General features: G+C 38.6%; 1 protein-coding gene and 1 long non-coding RNA gene across 2 annotated transcripts in view; both read right to left on the bottom strand.

The window, feature by feature from the left end:
- LOC142472097 (uncharacterized) overlaps positions 1 to 13,218 on the bottom strand; it is a 72,414-nt gene that overhangs the window by 7,467 nt on the left and 51,729 nt on the right. The window contains exon 4 of the long non-coding RNA XR_012789600.1: positions 36 to 272. This is a non-coding gene — a long non-coding RNA (uncharacterized LOC142472097). The remainder of the gene's footprint in view (positions 1 to 35; positions 273 to 13,218) is intronic.
- On the bottom strand, positions 555 to 12,169 carry LOC142468725 (uncharacterized). The gene is made up of 4 exons (XM_075575176.1): positions 12,093 to 12,169; positions 11,322 to 11,729; positions 8,870 to 9,025; positions 555 to 559 (listed from the first exon to the last, which is right to left on the bottom strand). The coding sequence occupies exons 1-4, from the start codon at positions 12,139 to 12,141 to the stop codon at positions 555 to 557; spliced, it is 618 nt and encodes a 205-aa protein (XP_075431291.1). The 5' UTR covers positions 12,142 to 12,169.

Genomic DNA, 13,218 nt, shown 5'->3' with positions numbered 1-13,218 from the left:
TGATTAGTGTTTATAGGGGTAATATATCTGCGTACATCAGATTAGTAAAAAGACAGCATATCATGTGCATAGACATGTGTTACCAGACGTCACAGGGTAAGTGCTGTATCGAGGGACATCCACCTCACTACCAGAAACTTTTCCTCCACTCCTGGATGGGCCGTCTGGGCTCTTCAGGACTCAGATTCTGCTTGGGGCTGTATGATCAGAGCTTCACTGGTTTGCTCGTTCTCCAGGGCACCCCTCCGTCCGGCTGCTTGCCAGTGCAGGCGCTGATGGAAATCAGAGAGGTTGTTAGTCCATGTGTTCCGTATTGATTTTACGACGGCTGCAAAGTGCTGATAGCCGTAAGTGATGATTTTGCGGCACTTAAAGGTAAACACCCCAATGTTCGAGATATGCCACAGAGATAAAAGTTTCGGGTAAAAAATCACCAATTTGACTTTCTAAAAACATATAATCTATCCAACGCATTTCGTAGCAACGCTACTTCTTCAGGGATATAGAAATTACATTTGTTAAAACTTATATACCCCTACAACATCCCTCATTGGTCAAACTGTCAATCAGAAAGCACCAATCACAATATAACAAGGTTAATTCACTCATGTGTATGAGTGATCAAGAGCACTACATGGCACATAGTAATTACCAGTTTAACCCTATCAGGTATGGCAGGGGTACCATTAGAACACTTCTTTATTAATTTATACACACCATAATATTAACAGACAGTTTATGTAAATAGTAAAAAGTAAAAAGGTCAAATATTACAGAATACCTATACACTGTTGTAACAATGTGCAAGACTCTGAAAAAAGCAGAAATTCTGTTAGTATTAGTTGAGAGAACACATATTATAACACAATAAAATATGACCTAGAAAACCTTTTCATTTGATCATTGGGTAAAGTAAAGACCAAGCACAGCAAAACAGTCAGATAGACCATTATATGCAATACACGCACCACAGATCTATATTCTCATTTAGACCGTTAACACCTAAAGTTTCTAATTTTGTATCCAGTATGTTTCTTGGTTAGAGACCTCCTTAAGTCTATCACCTCCTCGTCTATTGAGGGGTATATGTTTAATTCCTTTATAGGTGAGAGAGGAAGGGTCTTTGTTGTGATAAAGAGAATAATGGCGACTTACGCTATGAGTCTGTAGGGCATTTTTAATATTTCTTACATGTTCCTGTATGCGGAGTTTTAAACTTCTTTTTGTGCGGCCTACATATTGTAGGCCGCATGGACATTCTAATAAGTAAACCACAAATTTGGTGTTGCAGTTTATAAAATCATTGATAGTAAATAATTTCTGATTCTTGGTTGACATAAATGTTTTCCTTTCAGGGTGAAGAAATTTGCAAGTACAACATTTTCCACAAGGGAAATTTCCTGCCAGACTTGAACCCATCCAGGGTCGTCCTGTTTTAGAGTCGGAACGTTTCCCAATATCACTTGGGGCCAGTGCATCTTTCAAGCTTAGCGATTTTCTATAGATGAATTTAGGGGCCAAGCTAATATGTCCACTGAGAACCGGGTCAGTTGAAATGATTCCCCAGTGTTTTTTAATGACACCCTCTATTTGTCTATGCATTGTATTAAAGTTAGTAATAAAGGGAACAGTAATTTTGTCTCCACTATTGTTTACTTTTTTTGAACACTTTGGCCTCCGCATTTTACTGCGATCCATTTTTCTAACCTTCTCTAATTCATATAAAAGCTTTTTATAATCATAACCTCGTTCTAAAAACCTCAGAAAGAGAAATTGTGCCTGTTCTTCGAAATCTCCTTCGTTACTGCAATTCCTCTTTATTCTCATAAATTGGCCTCCAGGTATATTATCAATCCATGATTTTTTATGGTTGCTGGAGGCCAATAGGAGATTATTTGTATCAACCTTCTTAAAGAAGGTAGATGTAGTTACATCCTGTTCCTCCGAAGCCAGTAGATTTAGATCCAGATAGTTGACATTCTCTGTGTGCGTAACGTGGGTAAAAAACAAATTATGATCGTTTCTGTTGACATATTTGATAAATTGGTCTACTGATTCCTCATCCCCTTCCCACACATAGAGAATGTCATCTACTGTATATAGCGGCGCCAAACCCCTATGTTGTGTTTATATGGATTGTTATGCCATATTGATACTTCTTCCCAGTTCCCCATGTACAGGTTTGCGAAACTGGGGGCAAATCGTGTGCCCCTAGCAGTTCCGCAAACCTGCAGGAAGAACTGGGAAAGAAAAAGAAAATAATTGTGTGTTAGCACATACCTTATAGATTTAAGGATGAAATGTCTATTTGGATCTGTAAGATGTTGATCTCTCTTCAGGTAATCCTCAACTGCCGCCAACCCCTCAGCATGTGGAATACTAGTGTACAGGGCTTGTACGTCGCATGTTAACCACCTGTAGGTTTTCTTCCATTTGAAATTGGAGAAAAGGTTAATGACAGCGGTGGAGTCCTTTAGATATGAAGGAAGCTCCCCTACGATGGTTTGCAGGAAGTAATCCACATACTGAGAGAGATTTGCAGTCAGTGAGGAAATACCCGAAACTATTGGTCGTCCCGGTGGGTTTATGAGGGATTTGTGCAGTTTAGGAAGGTGATAAAACACCGGTATTTTTGGTGTCTTATTGTAAAGAAACCCATATTCTTGAGATGTGATAACAGTTTGTGAAAGTGACTCATCTAATAACTCTTTAAGGGATTTTAGATAGATATTGGTGGGGTCTGAGCTTCATTTTTTATAGAAGACAGTGTCACAAAGGAGTCGTGTGCCTCCTGTTCGTAGACTGAGCGATCTTGTAGCACCACACCTCCTCCTTTGTCAGCCTGTCTAATAATCAAATTGTAATTTTTTTGTAGAAATTTGTTTGCAAGGTTCTCAGACTTAGGGCCTCATGCAGTAAGCGTTGATAAGGGAAATATGGCCATGTTATAGCCAAAATTGGGTTTGAGATTCAGTAAGCGCCGATAAGTGCTTCATATCGCCAGGTTTCGGAGCCGATAATTTGGTTATGGCCAGTCGCCTGCCGATAAGCCTGTTTTCGACACTGATCGCCACTTTTTTAAATCGGCTGGATTCAACAAAAAAAAACAGCTTATCGGGGCTGATCGGCACTACGAAATTGAGATGTTATGGCCGATTTCTCCCGCCAACTAAAGTTGGCATTTTGGACGGGAGAACGATCGCTAAGGCTGCCGGAACGGCACTTAGAAAAAAAAAATCTTCTGTACATCAATGGAAGTCAATGGAGCGGGGACGTATAACAGTATAGTACTGTTTACGTTTCATTGCTCACAATACAAGGGGGATTTGCATTACAGTGTGGGGTTATTCCCTGCATTGTGTCACAGCTGACGTGTCTTATTTGCATAACATTCGACTTTTACATGTTTTCAGCATTTGCGGGTCACATTACTCATCATGTGATGATGTGGCAAGGGAAAATACTATACTACACTCTTAAAGGAGAACCTCACATCATATCACACATTTTACTCAACTCAGCGACAATTATTTACATGATGTTACACATGTCACACATGTCACACATTCACCGTATATTCATGTTCCTTTACATTACACAATGCTTGTAATGTGACACGCATCTTTAAACGTTCATGTACATCTGTATTCTCATGTTTACATATACTTTTGGGTCCTCCCTATTTTCATGACGTCACTTATTGGACGCTCAATCACATTGCATGTTTACATTGTAACCGTTGCATTACAAGCACTTCAACCTAACTTATACACACATGTACAGTAATTCATCATTGGGACACCTTGTAAACTCATTCTATACCAACTATCCTCCTTACACAAATGCATGCATATGCACACGACTATTCATTGTTGCCAACATGTCACAATAACATGGATAATTACACATGTTACACAAAACTTTTCCCACGTCAATCTCAGCCTTTTTGTCTCATTACATGACTGACTCTTGCGTTCACAAGTGTTACATGCATTGCACATGCAACTATTTATTTGCAAGCAATCTTTGTACAAAGCTTCACGTCACATCATTGCCAAATATCATCATTCCCTGCAGAATACACACAACAAATACTTAGAACAACAAGTGCACACAGCTTGCCACAGAAGTACTTTATTATGTTAATGTAACACCTTGCATTTTACTATGTCACCTGACATCATCACATACCTATTTAAAGGACGCACATTACCTGCTCATTCACAGCTACTCATTTCAAAATGTTGCGAATGTTTAGGAGACGCAGGAACATTCTTTTCTATGACATGCTTGATGATCAAGAGAATCATATAGGGCAAGGTAGGGACACACCGAGGGACAGTGACAGTGACGCGGATACGACAGGGACAGGGAGAGGGACAGGCCGAGGGACAGGTAGAGGGACAGGAGATCAGAGGAGAAGACAGAGGAGACAACTTGTGCCTCGTCCGCGTCTGTACAGGGAGAGAACCCTGTTAGATGGGATGAGTGAGGAGGAGATTGTAAGTCGCTATCGTTTGAGTTCAGCAGCAATCTTAGCTCTTTATGAGGAGATAAGGGGGGATTTAGATTTTTTCACAGCCAGAGGTCGTGCAGTCCCTGGGCTTGTTAAAATGCTGTGCTCATTACATTATCTTGCTTCCGCGTCATACCAGACAACTGTGGGCATAGTGGGCGGGGTCTCGCAATCTACATTCTCGCGGGCCTTGACCCAGTTTCTCTATGCACTCAATAGACGCGCTAGGAATTATATTCATTTTCCTACAGAGGCGACAGAGTGGCTGGAAGTCAGGACTGGCTTTTATAATATAGCAGGGATACCATGTGTGCTGGGTGCAATCGATTGCACACATGTTGCTTTGATTGCACCTAGTCAGAGTGAGCATGTGTACCGCAATCGGAAGCACTACCATTCACTCAATGTACAGGTGGTATGTGATGCGACGATGAGGATAATGCATGTGGTACCCAAGTTCCCTGGTTCCAGTCACGATTCCTCTATCCTGAGGAACTCTTCAGTCTTCCATGCGTTCGAAGAGGGACATTTTGAACCTGGTTGGCTGCTGGGTGAGTACATATTTACATGTTCTAACACAAAACACATGTTGATTTAGGAATGTTGGCATTGTACAATTTGATCACTAATGTCAGCTTATGTGTGCTCCATTCATTATAGGTGACTCAGGATACGGAATTAGGCCGTGGCTCTTGACTCCGGTGCTAAACCCTCAAACTGAAGCAGAGGACAGGTACAATGCAGCCCATATATCTACAAGATCTGTTATAGAGAGGACATTTGGCCTACTCAAGACCAGGTTTAGGTGTCTGGACAGAACTGGTGGGGCTCTTCTATACAAGCCTCAAAAAGTGTCTGATATTATCCTTGCCTGTTGCATTTTGCACAATGTTGCACTCAGGCACAATGTACAGTCAGACCTAGCTGAGGCTTTGGTAGACGAGCATCCCACCCATGTAGCTGCTGAAAATGAACAAACAGCCAGTGGTGGCCAGACACGACAGAATCTCATCAATTCATTTTTTTCTTGTAAGTACAAACTCATATGTTCCTAGTACTACTTTTATAGTTTAATTATGTTATATTAACAATAATGTTTCTTTATATAACCTTCTGTTAGGACACAGATGAATATGGGTTGCACACCTTTCTTTTCTCTGCTGTGTGCACAAAGGGATGTGGCACCGGTATGTTATTGTTGCACAGGTTATATAATCCCTCTTCAATTGTACTTTAGTTGTGTGTATGTGAATACAACTTGGGTAACAAAGCAATAATATTTTAGCATTGTGTTATTCCTTATGCTAAGACAAAACACATATTATGCCCATAATCATTCATGCTTCTAGTATGCTTACATACAATGTTATTGGTGCAGTGTAACATGTACATCCATATGATGTGTACACCAGGCTGATTTACATTTTGAATGTCATTAAATATACATGGTGTTGTACATTTAACACCAAATACACACTTTGCTGTGTTGTTTACGGTACTGAAGATGGCATGTCAATGTTTGCAATTTATATATTGTTCCTTTGCATTATAGGTATATCTCCAGTATGACTGATCATGGTATGTATATTTGCTGACATCTCTCATAAGATGTGGCTACCTCAATCTTCCTATAATTATTGGAACTAAAAACCCAACATATTGGTTTAAACACAAATGTTACATATATGTACTTTCTGTATCATGTATATGCATTTAGCTACTCTTGAGCTTTCATGTGCATTGTATTACAAAATGATTACTCACATTTCATCACATTTTATGTATGTTTCCTTATAATTTCCATTAATGTAATATAGAGGTGGTTGGAGAAAAGGGGATAACTGTACTTATTTGTTTACTTACGGGAGCACATTCATCACTAGCATAGACACACTTTTTAAGACAACTGTTTGTGTCTCTATCAATTGGTGTAGGATCCATGTATAACACCGACAAATGATAACACCAGCTTTATTATGGTAGCTTATATCATCATATTGACTATACTATGTATTTCTAAACGATTAATAAACACAGTAAACTATAGTTAGTTAGGTTAATGAAATATACACAGAAACGTACTTCATAACATGATGGTGATGTCATATTCAGAACATCATGCATTGGAGGGGACCATAACATCTGGCCACTAACATTATTTGCTACAGTCCCAAACCATTTTATCTACATACCCATGTAACAAGAGATTTTAAAAATAAATGGCTACTTGGTTGTAAGTGTCCTTTACATTGGGAGAAGGAGTGGCTCACTGAGTAAAGACACACACTGGCACTGATAGTTTGAAGCAGGGGAGTCTGGTTCAATTCCCGGTGTGGGCTCCTTGTGACCTTGGCCAAGTCACTTTATCTCCCTGTGCCTCATGCGGAAAAAAAACATTTGTACGTTCCACGGGCCAGGGACCTCAGGCTGAAACATGTGTCTGTAAATCGCTGCGTACAACTAGCAGCCCTATACATGAACATGCTCATATTATTATTATTATTGTTACATAGTTTCGACAGTCATACGTTCCATTACATATTAGAATACACAAATGTGTTAGCAGAGTGGGAATGGTTGTTATATATAAAACACACCATGTCATAAAATGTTAGTAGTCATTAAAGAACACTCAATAAAAATTCATGAGGCACTCTTTTGCAACATCATTATGTTAATTAAGTGCTTATGCAATATAGGCATAAGGGTATCACATTTTTAATTGTTTGTTAATAAGCGCTGCAAGCAATATAAAATTAGTTCCATATGTAGTATAGTAGTCGGTGGCTCCTCCTCACAATCATCTCATATAAAGGTAGACTCTTCTGAAATCATACATTGATCCGATTGTATCTTCCCCGACATCTCTGAAATACAGCAAACACATGATGGTCAAAGATGGCACCTTACTAGATATGCATCCGTGACAACGCGTTACGCAGCTCTATATGATTGTGTAGATACACACGTCAGTCACTTATATGTTAGAAGTAAAACTGTTCATCAGTATGTAATGTTTCTTTAAATTTGTAGCAGGCATAACTATGTATAAGAAGTGAACGTTGCCTGTATACTGAAAGATGTGCGCGCACATCTTTGTGTGCGCACGCACTTCACGCTTGGCTCCACTAACTGTTAGCGCATGCGCAAAACAAAGCGTACGTTGTGCGTTCAATACATGTTGAAAATACCAGTAAACATAACATCTTTCTTTCAAATACAATGAAGACGAAACTACATTCGTTCTAAACGAGTACATCTGTATTCTTTTTAAACAGACGTGTTTGCACAGAAAGCACGGCCGATAACACAATGCGCAAATGCAATACGTGTGACGTCATGTTAAGCCAGCGTGAAACGCACGCTAACACTCCTCCCACTCAATTAACATTCGGCTAACGCCCAGGGTACGCCTACAAACACTGAGCCGCACGCATCACACACTGCAGTTACCGTTACTATAACAAAACATGACAGCCAATAGGCTTTGAGGCGCGCACGTCGCTTGGGGGCGGGACTTACATCACTAATCCTTTTTAAGGACGCCTTGGCCCATGACAAGGGTCCCACGTCATACGTGGTGGACCCGGTTTTCAATGTTGTAGATGTTGCATGATAACAAAACAGGTATGTGTTAGAGTAATGGTAAAATGTTGCTAATATGTTTAAAGGGATAGGAAAGTACGTATATTTATTCCGTCAGCAATGTGTACTACTCTTTCAGGTCCTACTATATTGTATTAGGAAACAATTTGTTTGTGATCGCTACATGTTATGCAGTCTGCAATGTTACGCTGTATCCACGCATTGAAAGTGAAAATGGTGGTTACAAAAAAAAAAAAAATTTAAACGCAGAGTCAACGCATAACGATTGTTATATTTACCATTCTTCTAGAATTAACTCTTCGCCTGGCTGCAACTGGTCGCTCCAGAAATGCAAGCCATTTTCATCCACGCTTAACCCAACCGCTGAATCCAGTATGGCACATATCTCCTCCAGGATGCGCTCATAGGAATCGCCACTGCTTTCTTCAAATAATTGGTCGGGAGGTAGGTTCATTTCTTCCGGTTCCCATTCCAATGCAATTTCAGCTGAAAGGCTTGGTACATAATCATAGTACTTTTGTTCTTGTACAATGTGGGTTTCAGGAATGGAGGCTGCAGATATTGCAGCACGTATCGATTCAAACGGATCAGTAGTAGCGGATACATTGCTATTGCCATTAGGAATAAATATGCCTTTCACGACAATATAAGTGCCGTCTTTCAGGATAAATTGTTTTTCCGGGGCAATCTTCCAGAAACCATAGGTGTGTTGTAGCTTATCCTGGTCACGTTCAAAAAAGTCATTACTTGATAAAGTGAATCTTATTGAGGAATTAAAATTCCGTGCATGCTTACGGTCTTGGTAATAAGGATATTTTGCTCGAATGAAATCATCGATTTGGCGTGTGCTTGCTTTCTGTCCGCGACTGTTCAAGATGGCTTCACAGATCATGTACTTATACCCTAAAAGGGGATTAATATTGTTAACGAATTCATCAGCCATGTCTGAGTAGCACAAAAGCTGTGTGCAGGTCTGTGTTATTTGCTCATCAAAATGAATGTGCTGAATGGCTAACAAACTCCTGTTTTTCCTTGTCAAGGTCAACAAAAGTAACTACTTTGACTCCTTATTTCAAACGCCAATTGGATTTGTTTGTCTAATTGGGTTAACAGTTGTGGTTCGTGATATGGGACTGTGGGAGAAACATTTCTCCTTCTTTTATCTCGTTTGTGAAAAACATCCCTAGACTGTGAATGCGTTCACATAGTGTTTTTTTGAAAACTAACAAAGACCAGTGTGTGAAAATATTTCTTAGCCAGGCATATCAGTAAAAACACACCTGCAAAAAGAAATGTTTTTTCCCCGCTTACATTTCTGTGTGTATGTGAAAGTCTGGTTAACTCCCTGTCTGCATGAGTTTAAATACGTGTGTATATATATATATATATATATATATATATATATATATATATATAAATATATCTCTTATAAAAATATATATATATTTATATATAATATTTTTTTTTTTTTTTATATTGCAGGAGTACACACAACATTGATGGCATTAAGTATACCTTGTATGAAACCTATTTAAATGGTGAGAAACATGATTGAATTAAGTAATAAACATTTGTTTAAGCACAATACTGTTAGAGTCTCATACTTAGGATATTTCTCAAACATTAGGCCTGTATTATTAAAATAGTGTTTTCACAAGGAAGCATGAAGTGTATTAGTTTGTGTATACCAGTTTATATAGTACTATATATATATATATATATATATATATATATATATATATATATATATATATATATATATACACACATATATACATATATATATACACATATATACATATATATATACACATATATACATATATATACACATATATACATATATATATACACATATATACATATATATATACACATATATACATATATATATACACATATATACATATATATATACACATATATACATATATATATATATATATACACACACTCACACTCACACTCACTCAGTGTGTGTGTGTGTGTGTGTGTGTGTGTGTGTGTATATATATTATTATACATTCTGAGATGTTATAGAAACGAACACACAACTGATTAAAGGACAAAATTACAATGGCCAAGCAAGGCAAAGGTAAGTAATAATTTACACATAATCCTGCTGTACACGTACAAGAAAGATGTTTGCACTTACTTAGGTGTTTTAATAATTGCATGTGACTAATATGCATATGCAATTCTTACATCAATTAACACACCCAAATGCAATGTTTTGCTGCAAAGTCAATGGCAGCTTCTCTAAACTTAGCAACTGGCTCCTGGTGGACCATTACTGAACAGACGATTACAACATAAATATTTATAACACAATTAATTATGAGTGTTAACATTTCCAAAACTTCACGTGTACAAGAACATAGTTGAAAGTTTGGAAACAACACAGTCTTCAGCATACATACAATAGTAATTAGATAATGTGAAGTCAACAAAACAAGGCCAAAGACATATTTTCTGAATTATAACATTTATTTTTTTTGTTCCTTTTGCGAGCGAGTAACAGGCCTGCTTGTTGTCTCTTGAATTTTCCTTTTTCTTTTGCCACCAACTTTAGGCACAACAGAGCCACTTTGAGTGGCCTCTGGCACTTCACGGGCAGGGCTTGTGGCCAGTGACTGTTCACCTACGGGGCTTGTGGCCAGTGACTCACCTACAGGGCTTGTGGCCAGTGACTCACCTACAGGGCTTTTGGGCAGTGATTCACCTACAGGGCTTTTGGGCAGTGATTCACCTACAGGGCTTTTGGGCAGCGATTCACCTACAGGGCTTTTGGGCAGCGATTCACCTACAGGGCTTTTGGGCAGCGACTCACCTACAGGGCTTTTGGGCAGCGACTCACCTACAGGGCTTTTGGGCAGCGATTCACCTACAGGGCTTTTGGGTAGTGACTGTTCACGGACAGGGCTTGTGCCCAGTGACACATGTGAGCAAGTTGGTAGACACTGCACAAGTGATGGTTGGTCTGTTTCATGTGTGTCTTTTGTTGTTTTTGACCAAAAACTGGTCAGTAGTAACTGCTTGTATTTTGTTTTTGTGGGCTCCTTTGTAGGTGTCAGCTGCTGATTTTGTACAGATGGCAGTGGTAGTATGTCGTCAGGAACCTGCACAGCAATCTCTGCTACTTGACCGGTAACATTTGGGCCTGGTGAATGAATATCAGATGAATGTGGTGAAAACTGACCTGCATGAACAGATCCTGGCTGGGAGGTGTTGAATTGTGGTACATTAGTCATTCTCCAGTAATTAGCTTGTGTTTGCTGAACAACTAATGCTTCGAATGAGGTGTTGATTTTTTGCAACTGTTTAGGCACTTCAATGAAGACTCTGTGGAGATGTGCCAATTGTGATACTGTTTCTTCCTGCAGTCCAATCATCCTTTCCAGCACTGTCATCATGTCTGAATGGCGACGATTTTCTGCGTCCACTATTTTTCCCTCTGAAGCTACAATTGCATCGTATGTGGAAGTTGATGGACGATTTGGCGGTACAACAGTTTCTATTGGCACCTCTTCATGGTCACATGATTGTATTTCAGTCTCTTCTGTGGCGTCATCCTCATCATACTCATCATCCTCATCACCATGATGTTCTAAAAAGAAATGTACACATTATTAAATGGCATGTTAATGTATGCTGTGTTACTATGTAATTGTACTATGTCCTAAGTAACACCTAACATGTTAGCATACGTTTTATAACCTCATTAAAAACTACCTTGACTTACGAATAATGTTTGGACTCAGTATGAAATATGAATGAATGAAAAGTTGCTCTAAACTCAGAAGTCCTACATGATAATTAACATCACTAACACAATACATGTTGCCTTACACTTAATTTTCACTGACACTAAGTAATCCTATTTAAAGAAGATGTGCAAAACAAATAATGCACATGACAACATAACATATAGAAGAGCACATATTATATGGCCAGCAAATGATACACTCACCTTCTAGTAGTGTTGAGCTGGCTGACCCAGGTGAAGACACTTGTTCCATCTCAGGTGACACATGTCCTCCAGGGGCAACTATATATAACAATAACATAAGTTTTACATTTACATGTGTAAATATTGAACAAACACTTATTGTATGTTCTGTATTTATGATTAACTAACAACATCAGTTCCTTAACCGAAAATGTGTGTGAAAGTGAACATAAATAGTTGTAATAACACTGTACATGCCTGTGTACTTAGAATTTTTGAGTTCCCTAACATACAACATACTATGTTTCTGCAGTAATGCGTGAGGATAAATAGATTAAATGAGTACATAAAAATCATATGTTGTGTAGTGATATCAGTATCATAATGTACATAACTATCATGAGATGACCATTCACAATGGTTATCATGAAGGTGGTCATATTGCAAAAAGTGTTGTTTTTGGTAGAGGATATGTGTGGTACATTAATCGAAGATGTGGCACACCTGAATGTGGCTGTGACTCAACAAGACAACACATGCAGTGTGTGATAATGTGTCTTTCATAGTAGTTCAACTATAGATATGAGTGAACTAATGTGTGACGTACGCTTTGATAAGTAATGAGTTGTTGGGGCATTTAGTAGCTAGAGTTAAGCTTTCAAATGAGTGTGATTAACTTCAGTTGTGCTATTCAGGTTGTAAGAAAGGTATTCCCTTCCCCAAAAAGCCTAATCAGCCACACCTTTCAATGACTTGAAACAGGTGCAAATGGTGTGAACTAAGTTGACCGTGAAATGAGGCTGTAATTAGTGTGTGTGCTGAACCCCACCCCCTCTGTTGAAGTGTATGCTGTGATGAGATATTAATTGCAGCTGCTTTAACACAATGGTAGATGAGCTAAGTAGTCATCTGCAGTGTTTAAGTTATGAAAACAATGACATAACATATGCTACGTGTGCCTCATTATGCTGTCTGTATATGACATAAAGCAAAAATGGACCTTTTCATAAGCAACTATAGATGTGTTAGTGCCAGTGATGTTTGTAGGCCGTTACATGCAATTTCTTTGATGCATGCTTAAAATAGGCAGTAATGTCATGTTTGTCGGAGTAAAATCAATAAAATACACAATAACATGATACATATT

The sequence above is a fragment of the Ascaphus truei genome, chromosome 1 (assembly GCF_040206685.1).
Source record: "Ascaphus truei isolate aAscTru1 chromosome 1, aAscTru1.hap1, whole genome shotgun sequence".
Classification (NCBI taxonomy): Eukaryota; Metazoa; Chordata; class Amphibia; order Anura; family Ascaphidae; genus Ascaphus; species Ascaphus truei.
The sequence above is the reverse complement of the archived record's forward strand: the minus strand, read 5'-3'. Positions and strand labels throughout refer to the sequence as shown.

Coding starts and splice junctions, on each gene's coding strand:
- LOC142468725 (XM_075575176.1), bottom strand. CDS start 12,141: ATGGAACAAGTGTCTTCACCTGGGTCAGCCAGCTCAACACTACTAGAA. Junction 11,730..12,092: donor CAGCTCAACACTACTAGAAG/GTGAGTGTATCA, acceptor ATTTCTTTTTAG/AACATCATGGTGATGAGGAT. Junction 9,026..11,321: donor GCCAGGATCTGTTCATGCAG/GTCAGTTTTCAC, acceptor ATCCCCTTTTAG/GGTATAAGTACATGATCTGT.